This window comes from Orbicella faveolata, unplaced genomic scaffold (genome assembly GCF_042242905.1).
Source record: "Orbicella faveolata isolate gen_17 unplaced genomic scaffold, um_ofav_v1 contig_46, whole genome shotgun sequence".
NCBI classification, from domain to species: Eukaryota; Metazoa; Cnidaria; class Anthozoa; order Scleractinia; family Merulinidae; genus Orbicella; species Orbicella faveolata.
Window position 1 is genome coordinate 3839884 of NW_028301576.1, and position 12617 is coordinate 3852500.

The following is a 12617-nucleotide window of genomic DNA, read 5'->3' on the forward strand; positions in this document are numbered from 1 at the left end:
CTATCGTCGGGGCTGTTATGAAACTTGAGAATCTCCGCTCCCCCTGCCACCCCCCTGTGAGAGTTAATATTTAATGACGATTATAATGAACACTCGAAACGTAATCGGAGCATCATATTTACAAAGCGGCAGACAAGATAATATTTGAAATGTGTACCACCTTTACTTCTAAACGACGCAAAAAATAACAGTCTTGTTCCCAGGGCTTTTGCAGACACTGGGAACGAGTTTCAGGTAAATGACAGTACATTTATTAATGGTTATGTTATTGCGGATACAGTGATATTTTGTGCGTGTTCGGCCAGTGCTTGTCCCGTTTGGTGAATTCATGAACCATTTGTCTAGGCACTCTCAGTAGCAAGGTAATTTTTCAACATTTTATTTTATTTGCAGCTGACTCTGTACATCACTTACAGTCACTTTATACATTGTGGAGGTCCTTTTATCAGGGATATCGGGTTACGGGAAATTTAAGTGAAAAAATCAACGGGATACAGCCAATCGAGGCACAAGTGCATAATTTAAACGTCCATTAAAGGAATTGAGTTTCCAAGAAAAAAAAAGCAACACATTTAGCACTCTTGAACACTATGACACTTGACACGCTGCTGCCGTTTTTGCAATAGAGGATGCATCATTTTCTTCAGAGACAAAAATAACAAAGCCAATAATTACTCGGCCCGATAACTAGTTTGTGTGCTGTCGACTGTGCCAAAAGTAGCTAGAGGTAACAACTTCTGCAGTGAAATAATGTTTTTTTCAATGAAAGAGATGCCATTAACAGGTGGTCTGAAAGTGGGTTTGAATTGAGGCAGAATGGCCTTTGACTACATAACCTTGCATTGTACTACCTCTTTACACTTCAGCTCTGACTATGTAGAAAACTGCAAATGCATTTCAATTGTTGGCTAGACTGCTAACACCTTGGAAAGAAGGGGGGGTCACTCTGTCAACCCATGTGCAACAGTCAGAGATGCTTGTTGCCTTCCTTAGGGGTGTAAAACATGCACTTCAGTGTCATTTATATTTACGGTGTTCAGGTTGAAAAATCACTATTTTAGCCACCAAGATATTTTTTTAGGGTTGCACTTGAAGAAATAAATTATATACAAGTGCAGTCATGTCCACTTGAATGTAGACTCTTCAGGGTGTCAAATAAGGCATAGGTCTCATTTGGTCTCCTTTAGGGGCATAATTCAAATGTTTAGTTGAGCATTCTCAGACCTTTTCATATGGGAGTTGCCCCCGCTCCCCAAGTTGCCAACAAGTTACTCATTTCCTAAAAGTCTTCCATCTCAATCTCTTGACTGATTGCTGTAGATTATCTATATCGGCCCTGGGAATTTTGTTGTATAGGTATTAACTGACGGCTCCTCTATTTCTGACACCTGTCTAATGGATGTGTGAAATAGTAAGAAAAAAATTACAATTACATTGACATGCGGATATCGCTTACTGTTGCGAATAAAAGCATTGATTCCAGACAGTAAAGCAACCACAACAGAAAGCTTGTACATTTAACTAAAGAAAAAAAAAAAAAAATGTACAAAATGGTGTGACTTGTAAAATGCTACATAACAACAGTTTTTCCACTGGTCCAATGCTGACTTCATGTTAGTAGTCACGGTGTGTCTGTCGTGAAGTTAGTCTGTAAATGTTGAATAGGCTTCCTCCTGCAGTTTTGAATGCCACTGCACCCATTATCACCATGACGATGTACGCACACACCAGTGATGCCACATACATGTACATGGGTTTAGCATTCAGAAGGGTCTGTTGAAATAAACAAAAAAGTTTAAAAAATGAAATTTGTCTACACTATCCATTTTAAATCATTTTGCTTTTCATAACAGTGTACCATCCTTCGATCCTTTGCTCACATGTGCCCTGTAAGCCAAGTTATGATCCTGAGTGAGGCACTGGTTCATGAAAGTCTAATGTAAACAGCTATTACAAGTAAGGCTGTCCAAAAGAAGCATACATGTTTTACCAGCCAAATCTCATCCTGGAGTGTCGCAAACTTCAACTTCACTCTACTCACACTTAAAAACCCAGATCTCATGCCTGCCTGAACAATTTGTCAACTATTAAAATGAAACAATGCAAAAAATAAATAGATAAAAAATTTAAATAAGAGTTCACAAAAATCTCTGTGACAGGCAGATACAGCTGTATAATAAAAAATTATGTGTTTATGGCTTCTTCCATTGTACAAAACACAGTGAACTCAGATAAACCAAAGAGGAACAAAGCTGCATCAGCTACCTTTTTGCATTGTCATGTATCATTAATAATTTTTCCCCTTCCTTTAGACAAGCTCTCTTGAAATTGCTGTCTGCACTCCCTCCCCTGATCTTCCATGTTATTTCCCTGTAGTTTGCATTATGATATTTTGATAATAAATATTATTACTTGGTAGTTTTCCATTATTCTTCTCAGGAATGTAAAGGATATTTTACTCGAGAAATATAAGGTTTATTACAGAATCGAGAAAAAAAATTCCAGTCCTACAGAATTCTTCAGTACTACCAAAAATTCTAGCTTGTTCCAGGCATTCAGTTAGTTATTTCGCTTGGGCTTGAGGCCAGAAAGAGGGCTTTTGTCCCCAGATACTCCTTGTTCACACTCCTACCTCATAATTTCACTGTTTATAGCCTGCAACAGGCTATAAAGTAACAAACATGAAAAAGAACAGATTAATTTATATACTTACCATCAGTGAGACAAGGAGATGACTAGATACAACCAGAGAAATATTGAGCCAGTTCTTATCATCCCAAGCACTGAACCATATAACTCCCCAAAATGTGTTCAAAAGTACAAAACATGATGTCAAAAAAGCTGGAATAAAGACATTGGCTTGTTAACTTTATTATCCTGCAATCTTTCTACAAGATACATGTGTACACTTTCACAAAGTTGCTATGTAACTGGCTAATTTGTATACTACATGTACAACAGGTATACTGCACAATGTACAATGTATTAATCTGCAACTGGGAATATGTCACATTTTACTTCAGGTTGCACAGGGTTCAACATCCATTTAGCTCTGTCACCAGCCATTCAAGAGTAGTGACCATTATATACTAGGGATGGCCCTTGGCATACATGTCTGTTAATGGGACACTATCATGTTCATGACCGGCTCAAAGAGTGAAAACTAAAGAGACATGATTCCAAAATTTCACACAGCCATGCATGTGCATTCTCGTCCCCAGAGGCCGCGCTACTTTTGGTCAGCACCAGGAATCATGGCCTCTGGGCTGGTCCAACACCGGAAGTCCGTAATTCACAGACTTCCTGTCAAATCTGACAAAATAATCTGACTGGCTGAGAATACAAAACGAATACTCTATGTGTGTTCAGAAAATCAGGTTTGGCCAGAGGTCGTGATTCTTGGTGCTGGCCAAAAGGAGTGTGGCCTCTGGGGATGAGAATGATGCATCTGTAGATCACATATGACATCAGAATGTGGAGAGAACAAAAAATAAAGCGGTACACAAACCTTTAGCATACAAACAATGAAATGTTTCTACTACTAATCTTACTGCTCCATTCAACAGCTTTTGTCTCAAAATTTGAATGTCAGAGAAGGTTTTCCCCTTCAAGAATAAATACATGCACATTGTATGGCAAAAAAAACATGACAGTGGTTGAATGAAATATCCTTTCTTATTTATTGTATCTTTGAATCTTTAATATAGGGAAAGTAGCATTTCTATCTTTGATGTACATTTATTTATTGCTACTATAGAATTTCAATTTGTATTTTTATAGTTTTTCAATTTGTATTTTTCGGTTCTATTGTAGCTGAAAAACCCACTTAGGGAACTTCGATAAAGTTTGTATGAATGTATGTACATGTATATGAGCACCTTCTTCTGTACATCATCAATACATCTGTTTCAAGTCCTTAAATATCTTTTATAAGAGGAAGTACTGAGTAAGCAAAGAGAGACCCTTACACAACTCACCAGACACAATAAGAAAATTTTGAGGTACGTCATCCTTTAGACCTAGAGAACCTGGGCCAGTGATATCTGCTAGTACATTCACCATAGCAAAGAGTCCACTTATTATGCCATAACCTAGGCCAGAAACTGAAAGGACAAACAATGATATCACGACTTAATGACTGGAAACTAAAGGAACAGAAATTACATTGTACATTATGATATTAGCTCCTAAGAATCACGAGCTAAACAAAGAAACATATTTTTAATGATATGCCAGTGATTGACAGTTAATTTCATACATGAGTTTTAAATGCTGGAGCAATTAAGTCAACATATTTGTATTTTGAGCATGTGGATTTTACTATTTTAATTATCATAACTACGATGTAATGAACAAAAACCAAAAGGAACAAGTATTGAAGCCTGCAGTGTTCTAAAATTTTGCAAAAATATGGGAATTTAGTTATGCCTGTGAGTACTTTCAAAAACTCAAGGGTTAGGGTTAGGGTTACATGTAGTTAGGGTTCACTAAACACTGATGACAGAAGAATGCCCAAACATGACGCATTTACCCCAGATTCTAGATTGTACATGTAGCAAATGCTAAGTTATTGATCATTACAAGTACATAGACTATACATGTATGAAACCTGAAATAATTGGCCTTGAAATCGATGAAATCTTTCAACAAGGCAAGAACGAACAAAAATCACTGGCTGTAGAAAACCATGAGATGCTTTTGAATAAATTCATGTCGTACATCATGTGCAGGTTTGAAAACAAACAGGGTCACACCTGGCATTCATTTGATTGGTCTCACACTAGGGTTTTACACAGACTTTACAGAGAGTATAATCATGTAAATGGAAAGAATGTTTCTTTCCTAACTTATAAATAAACAGTTTCCAATCCTAACCATATGCAATCCTGTGTTTCCTTAGAGGTGTCTGGTTATTGATCATTGAAAGAAGGCCTTCATCTGCTTTCCTGAATAAAAAGAAAGTCCATATAATTACATAAATTAATAGTCTTCAGAATGTTGCTAGTCGGCGATTCTCAGTCGAGACAAGTTTTGTATACCACCACAGCATATCCTCGCATTTCTGTAGCATGAGCGTCTACATACTAGGTGCTTCATGTTACTGAAATTAGAGATAAGCACCCCTCCGATGGGCCACTTGGCCTGTTATTTTTTGAACTTTTTGTACTGTACTTTAACAGCTCAAGTTATTACATGTGCAGTACATAATTATACAATTTTTATATACAGTAATAATCACCATAAAATTTCACTGAAAAATAAATACCTCTTTACAAAATTAATACTAAATTAGTTAAGAACTATTCTCAAGAACATCCAAAATTGTTCCCATGACTACATGTAGATGTATGTAAGTTAACTTCTAAAATGGTATCTTTGCATTACAATCAACAACTACACCAAGTGAATGTTTCTCATTCATTCATACATGTATGCTATTTTCAGGAGTAGAAACATTCTCCTTACCTCATCAATTTGTAGAAAGCCAGTCTAAAAAGTTCTTGAAAAATAACAGAGAATACAATACCAAATGCTAGATGCTTCTTAAGAGGTGAAACAACAGTCCACCAGATGGAGGACAACAGCAGTGACAATAACCAGAAAAATGCACTGCAAAATAAGGAGATATATAAAGCATTTCAATAGAGCCGTTTTAATTGAGTGTCGTAAGACCAAAACCAAAGTTATAACTCTAGCCAATCACAAAGGATATAGACAATACAGTGAACCAATCAAAAGTGGTTAAAATGGGAGTGAATTAATGGACTGTCTGTAGGGACATAAAAAAGTGGCTGCTATAGAGAGGTGGCCATTGTGGAAAGGTGGTCGTTAAGCCCTGGCTAAATGGACTTGCAAGTAGACTTTTTCACCGTTTGGCCACCTAACCCAAGTCAACACAAATTGAGTGACATCCATTAACCTATTATTAGCCAATGAACTATAGGATATGCATTGCCTGTCTTAAAATTTTTTTTTGCGACTTGCGTGTACTAGCAAGGAATCTTGCGGGTCTATTTGGCTACCCAATGCAAGTTTCTAGGCAAGTTCACCTTGCATCTACTTGCGAGTCTGTTTGGCCACCCAATGCAACTCTCTACACAAGTTTGACTTGCATCTACTGGCGAGTCTGTTTGGCCAGGGGTTTAGTGGAGGTTGACTGTGGTGTAATATTCAAACACAAACCAGTGAAACAAGAGGGGCCAGATCATTTTCAGCAGCAGCTCCGAAACTCTGGAATGGCCTACCTGAAGAGCTTTGTCAAGCAACATCACTTGACAGTTTTAAATCTCGACTTAAGACTTATCTTTTTAAGAAGTATTTTCTAATTTGTGATTTTGTTTTATTTTTATCATGATTGTAAAGGGCTATTAATCAGAATATGTAAATATGCGCTATATAAATTGGTAAATTATTATTATTATTATTATTATTATTAAAGATTCGCACAGCTATTGATGATATTATTATTATTATTATTATTATTATTATCATTATTGTTAACAAGAGCAACAGGTTAAATCTGTGTATACTTTTTGTTCCATCTGCTTTTGAGGGAGCATAAAAGATCGATGCTAATAACACGTTGAATAATAAATCTCTTATTAGACATTTTAGATTTCAATATCGCTGGCACATTTTTTCTTGTCAATGTCATTGATATTTTAGCCCTTGGTTACGGGCGCACCTAAAAGCTCACACATGTGGGTGCCAAATACGGCAAGACCCGCAAAAATATCCATGATATTTTCAAGAGATAGTGTAATTCTCTTTAAAAGAATCCCAGGTGTTCTAACCTTAAAACTCGAGACACAAAAACAGTGCAATGTACACGAAACTACTAGCGACCTTACCTGGCAATCAACACGATCACTTGCTGAGCATCTTTCGCGACAGTGAGGGAAAATAACGCGAGAGCTGGTCCAAACGCTATAAAAGCGCAGCCAAAGAAAACCATCAGGGTCATCTTGAACCAGTTCAAAGTGACCAAAATACGCTGTTTTCTCAAAGAAAAAATCTGAAACTGACAAGAACACACTATTGAACACTTGTTTCCGCCATATTGCTCGAACACTGACGTCATTTGACTTAGCTAATCAATACTTCTTCGCCGACCCGGAACCAGCCGAAGACACTCGGAGAGAGCCGTAATATAAAGAAAACAACGTACGGCGATCCTCCTGAATGTAAATAAAATGCCATGAACAGGAGCATAAAAGATCAGTTTTGCCGGTACGTAGACAGTTCTTCAGTATCTCTATGAAGCTTCGCAGGACAGATCATGGACTTTGAGGGGCACGAACACTGTGAGAACTGTATAAAGCTCCACTGTAATGCTCAAGATGGCTGCAAGATGTTATTTTGTGAGTTCGGATGCGAAGCGCAGCTACACAGCTGTAAAATGAAAGACCATAAGAATGTGTGCCAAAAATGTCGAATTCCTTGTGTTAACTCGGATTATGGATGCCCCGCTGTATTAACAAGAGATAGCTTGAGAAATCATTTGCAGCGATGCCCGGCAAGTGTGGTTTTTTGCACGATGGAGTGGAATCGCTATCCGGTTTATTCAAAATCGCGTTTGAGTTGGGTACCGTTTTTTCAACCGAATCCCATTTTAATAAAAGGGCATTTAGATGTTGAGTTGGCTTTCAGGGATCAGAGAATTCTTCGAGAAGTTTTTCGACGGCGGTGTAGGAAAGGGAAAGCCAAAGTAGATATGCTGAGAACCTCTTTGCAAGCGAACACGCCGAAACAGCATGGCAATGGATGTCAACCGCCGGCTGTGAAGTCGGAGTCAACAAAAATGGCGATGGCTTTAGCGTTGTCTTCCCTAGAAAATAAGCTTCGAAAACAATCCGATGACGGGGAATATTCTGGCGAAGAACTTGAAAGTGAAAATTTACTCGAGAGTGAAGATGATGGTGAACAGAGACCCCTTTGTAATTTGCTTCCGGTCACTGATAGACTTGACTTAAGCAAGAGCAATGATGTGGAAAATGGCGATTTTGACCCAGTGGGAATTGAACTTCACGAGTTGCAAATGGACAAAGATGAAAACATTAAAGATGACGCACAAAATGTGACACCTGTCAGTTCCCATGGCAACGGTATACCACCCCCTCCCACCCATCACCCAATCTACCTTGACCAGCCGCTAGGTCTCAATGTTGTGGTTGAAACCCTACCCAAGTTCCAAAAGCAGTTCCCCATGTATTCAATACCATGTAACCAGGTATTCCGCCGTGATGAGTACAGCAGCCACTTCAAGAATGTGCACAGCGACATTCAGGGAGGTCTCAATGGCTGGTTGGAGCATCGGTGTCCATTGGCGCAATATGGCTGTACGTTTGTCCGTTACAGGCTTCTTCCACATACTCAAAATGGCGCTGTAATTTTCAACCAAGAGCTTGGAAGCTTTGGTATTAAACCTTGTGAACATGCACCTGGAGTTGTTGCAACCTTTAAAGGTGAACATCCCTCAACAGATCCTCGAAGTGAGGGAAACATGCTTGCAAAATCTAATTTGGATCTCCTTACAACTTTGCCACTAGAGATCTTGGAAAAGATTGCCAGCCAGTTGGACGGCTTCAGTTTGTGTAACTTTTCTCGCACTTGTAAGTTACTGAGAGAGGTTTCTCGCAATGTGTTGGAAACAAAGGGGATGGTGGTATTTGAATGGGAAAAGAGGATCTACGACAATGGGAGCTGGTCTTGGAGAATCAGACAAAAGGTAGGTGCAGATAATACATGTATGATGAATGATTAATTACTGTCATTCATTTAGTGCTTCAGCTGTAACCTTTTATCAAAAAAGGACCGTTTGTTTTGATGAGATGTTAAGAAATTTTATAACATGGCTACACAAGACAACCTGTATAAACAAAGCCTTGTATTTTCAAGCCAGAACAATCAGCTTATTGGAATTGTTATCTTAGAGAAAATAGAAATTCATCAGTTGTTAGACCCTTCATTTTGCAACAGTTGGTCATGTGATGAACTTCTCAAGAACACACAGATCTAGTCATTAGTAATGCATAATGTTATCAGAAATGGAAAAGAACAATATTATTACAAATTAGCTTTGCACATGTATGCAAGTTGTCGGATTCATATCCTGCAAGAGGGAATTTTTATGGACGTTAAAAATTAGAGGGATTTGTTATGGGAAGAAGATGCTTTGCCCTCAATTCTTTAATTTTGCAAGTTTTCGAACTGACATACCAGTAAATCTCTGCCTTTCAGTTTAATTTTCAATTTTCTTCCTGATATTTTACTCCTCTTTCTGTCTCCAAATGCTATATGCCAGCAGCTTTCTTTTGTAGTGATATTGACAATGGAGAAGGTTTCTGGGTTGGGCAAAGCTTCCTCGCTTCCATAGAAAACCTTCTAATTTTAGCAATATTCAAATCATCACTAAATCTCAACCTAACATGGCATTGGTCTGAAAATTGATCAAATAATATTGTAGACTGTGAGATGGACAGAACTAAAAAAAACTGACTCATCCCAAAGGATTCCAAGATTTCAAGATGTGATTAAAAGTTTACAAAGCCTATAAGTTTCTGTTACAAGGAGGATTTGCCACCCCTACCTGTACATGTAACTCCCCCCTGGAAATTATAAGTTTTAAATGTTCAGCCATGCCATCCTCTGTCAGAACAGCCAACCACAGTGACTTACCCTGTATGTTAAATGTTAAAGGAGGCAGCATGGCTGAGTGGTTAGGGTGCCAGACTTGAAATCTGGAGGTTGCGGATTCAAGTCCTGCTCTGACCACTAAGCTGAAGTTGTTTCTCGGTAAACCCTAGTTCAAACAACTCCTTGGCCACGCTTGTAAATAGCCAACTAGTCTGCCTCCGGGTAGGTGAGATTTTTAACCATGTTATGTTCATTTACGTTATTTGTTTCATCATTTGGTTTCACTGGCCCTGAAAGGCCCCATAGGATGAGTGGTCAATTAAGATAGTTGTTTATTTACCGGTATTTATTTATTTAAATTGCTTGGTATTCCATTGCAGAGATGGTATTTTTCCACATCTTTTTCACCTGTTGAGAAGTGGGTTCATTCTGACTCACCATTCATGGCAGCTCACTTGGAAGAATGCAAATACTTTGATCACTGCGTGCCGTCAGCACAGTTCAGTTACTGTTTCATTGTGCAACCTGATGGTCCAGGGGGGAGCAGCAGCAGCAATGGTGGAAACAGCGAGATAGGCCTCGAGTATGACCCAGGGCATGAGGACAGCGAGGTCGATCAGATAGGGTTAGAATGCAAGATGAGTGGTGAAAACACAACGGACACAGAGACCGAAACATCAACATCAGACTCTGAGTCAGATTGAGCCGATGCAGAAGATCAGATTCAGTAACTGAATACATTTATTACGATAGCTACTTCTAACATTGTATGTGGCAGGTGGGAATCTGAGAGATCTTTTATTTCTGTCGTAGGAACTTGTTTTTACACAGCTTTGCTCTGGGAAACAGTGGCATCTAATCTGGCATTGCAGTACCAGGCATATGGAGTTACAGTTACTGCACACAGTGCTTGCAACTTCCCTCTTTTTTAGATTTTATTTGAGGAAATTATTTTCCATGCTACTCAATAAGTATGCTACAAGGGTACCGTCAATCTAATTGTTGTGTTTATGTGGTTCTTTGGGAGGATGTTGTCACAAATTTACAAATGGATATATTCAATTGTTACTGTTGTGGTTACAGAGCTACCACTGACAGGAAATCACTTCTAGGGATAAGTGGATTGGTAAAAATATTTTATGTGGCATATTATATGGTAATCTTCATTTTAAACAGATTAGTGTTCAAGATCAGTCTGCTGTTTTGTGCACAACAATAGTTCTGTAAATTTTTCTGCAGTTGAAAATTATGCCACATGCAAACTGACTATGTCAAAGTTGTGCAAAGGACTGCAGGTATATTATAATTATTAAAAAGAATAGAGCCATTGTGTTTAAATAAGGAAAAATATAAGACAAAATTTTATCTGAAGAAAAGTGAGAACTTAATTATTTTTACTGTTTCAGAATATATTTGATATTTATGAGATTTCACAAAGAGAACCAAGATTACATGTACATGTATTTGATTGGAAGATAGTCCAGAATAATTATATTTTACCTTTTTACATAAGCCTTTGTTCAGTTACAGGGGCATTTTTTATTGAGGTCCTATGGTCACATAACCTTCTAGAGACATGTTCTTTAGGCTTGTCGCACAAGAGCTTGTGTCCATGCAGAAGGTTAATGGCTACACAGATTGAGTCAGAAAAATGTTTGACTCAGCAAATAACAGAGAATAATAATATTGAAAATAATCTTTGGCAGGTAATGCATGTTACAAGAAGAAAATGTCTTTCTTGTCAATATTATTTGAAAAATGAAGTTAGTAGCAGTTGCTGTATAAGACAACACTGCTTGAAAAGAAAGCCAAATACATCGTAAAGTTGTGCAAATATTTACCATCTGACTGGTAAAAGTGCTTTTAACATGTCAAGTATCAATATACAACATGAGCTTAATTAGCCTGTTCCAGATTCTCAGTTTGTGGGGCCGAGTAAAAGGGGAAGGAAGTGAGAAGGAGGGGAATCTTTGGAAGAATGCAGCCTTTTTCACCCAAAACCCGTCGCCATATTTCCACTTCTCTTTGTGCCGGTTTTCCAACTATCCACCAAATATCTGGAACAGGTTAGAATTTGTTAAATATTGAAGAAGAGAATTTTCAGCTCCAGAAAATATCCATGCTCTCTCCTGTGCCCAGCCCTTAAAGGAACGTCATTGGAAATTCCAAGGGGATGGGGGAAGTCAAAAGCCAAAATTATATCATGAGGGTTAAAGGGGGCAGGGGGAGGGTTTCAAGCCAAAAGCCCACCCATAGGGAGAGTATGAAGGTTTTCTGGAAGAACACTGTCTAAATAATAATAATAATAATAATAATAATAATAATAATAATAATAATAATAATAATTATAATAATAATAATAATAATAATAAAATGATGTTTATTTACTAGCCTGTTTATTTATTCTTTAGACAGATGCTTGAACACATGTGTTGGGAATAATATCAACATCTTTTAGCAGATTTTGAAAGAATTATTATGTACCAGTATTATGAACTACAAAAAAAGGCATTACACATGAACTACGAGGTTTAAGTTTGGGTTTTTCATAAGTCATTATTTCTGCATAATAAATTAAAGATTTTATTCCTGATTTGTTTTAGACATCTTTTGTGATTCAAACAATATTTTAATATTATGTATTAATTTATAATTATTAAAATAATTTTAGTAGGCTGACCTGTACTAACCCTATTTGCTCAATTTTACAGAACCTAGCAACTTTTTTTCTTATTAAATGGCAATAGTTCCCACAGTGTTGTTTCAAATAATTTTAATGTCTGTAGTTGCTTGCCCGCTACTGCCAGCTACATTGCTCTATCCTATTTCAATTTGAGCTATAGCCACAAGGCTTTTTCAGTACTCTCAATAATTTATACAATACTAATAATTTATTATCCCTGGGTTAATACTGTGCGAAGGGATTGAGAGGAAATTGTTTATTTAACCATAAATCTGAAAGAACTTTTAGCACATAAGGT

General features: G+C 37.5%; 2 protein-coding genes across 2 annotated transcripts; one reads left to right on the forward strand and one right to left on the reverse strand.

The window, feature by feature from the left end:
• Positions 1 to 363: 363 nt before the first annotated feature.
• Positions 364 to 7096, reverse strand: LOC110050895 (gamma-secretase subunit Aph-1-like). The gene is made up of 6 exons (XM_089277111.1): positions 6852 to 7096; positions 5467 to 5610; positions 4876 to 4946; positions 3978 to 4103; positions 2714 to 2841; positions 364 to 1773 (listed from the first exon to the last, which is right to left on the reverse strand). Exons 1-6 carry the CDS (start codon positions 7079 to 7081, stop codon positions 1615 to 1617), a joined length of 858 nt encoding a protein of 285 aa, XP_089133237.1. The 5' UTR covers positions 7082 to 7096; the 3' UTR covers positions 364 to 1614.
• A 38-nt stretch (positions 7097 to 7134) lies between these two features.
• Positions 7135 to 12391, forward strand: LOC110050893 (F-box only protein 30-like). Its single transcript, XM_089277102.1, has 2 exons — positions 7135 to 8728; positions 10017 to 12391. The coding sequence occupies exons 1-2, from the start codon at positions 7280 to 7282 to the stop codon at positions 10338 to 10340; spliced, it is 1773 nt and encodes a 590-aa protein (XP_089133228.1). The 5' UTR covers positions 7135 to 7279; the 3' UTR covers positions 10341 to 12391.
• Positions 12392 to 12617: the final 226 nt, after the last annotated feature.

What these genes read in the sequence shown, in the direction of transcription:
- LOC110050893 (XM_089277102.1), top strand. Translation starts at nt 7,280, where the DNA reads ATGGACTTTGAGGGGCACGAACACTGTGAGAACTGTATAAAGCTCCAC. An exon ending in CTTGGAGAATCAGACAAAAG is followed by an intron (nt 8,729 to 10,016) that starts GTAGGTGCAGAT and finishes ATTCCATTGCAG; the next exon opens with AGATGGTATTTTTCCACATC.
- LOC110050895 (XM_089277111.1), bottom strand. Translation starts at nt 7,081, where the DNA reads ATGACGTCAGTGTTCGAGCAATATGGCGGAAACAAGTGTTCAATAGTG. An exon ending in GCTTTCTACAAATTGATGAG is followed by an intron (nt 4,947 to 5,466) that starts GTAAGGAGAATG and finishes CTTTTTATTCAG; the next exon opens with GAAAGCAGATGAAGGCCTTC. An exon ending in AAATTTTCTTATTGTGTCTG is followed by an intron (nt 2,842 to 3,977) that starts GTGAGTTGTGTA and finishes TCTTTATTCCAG; the next exon opens with CTTTTTTGACATCATGTTTT.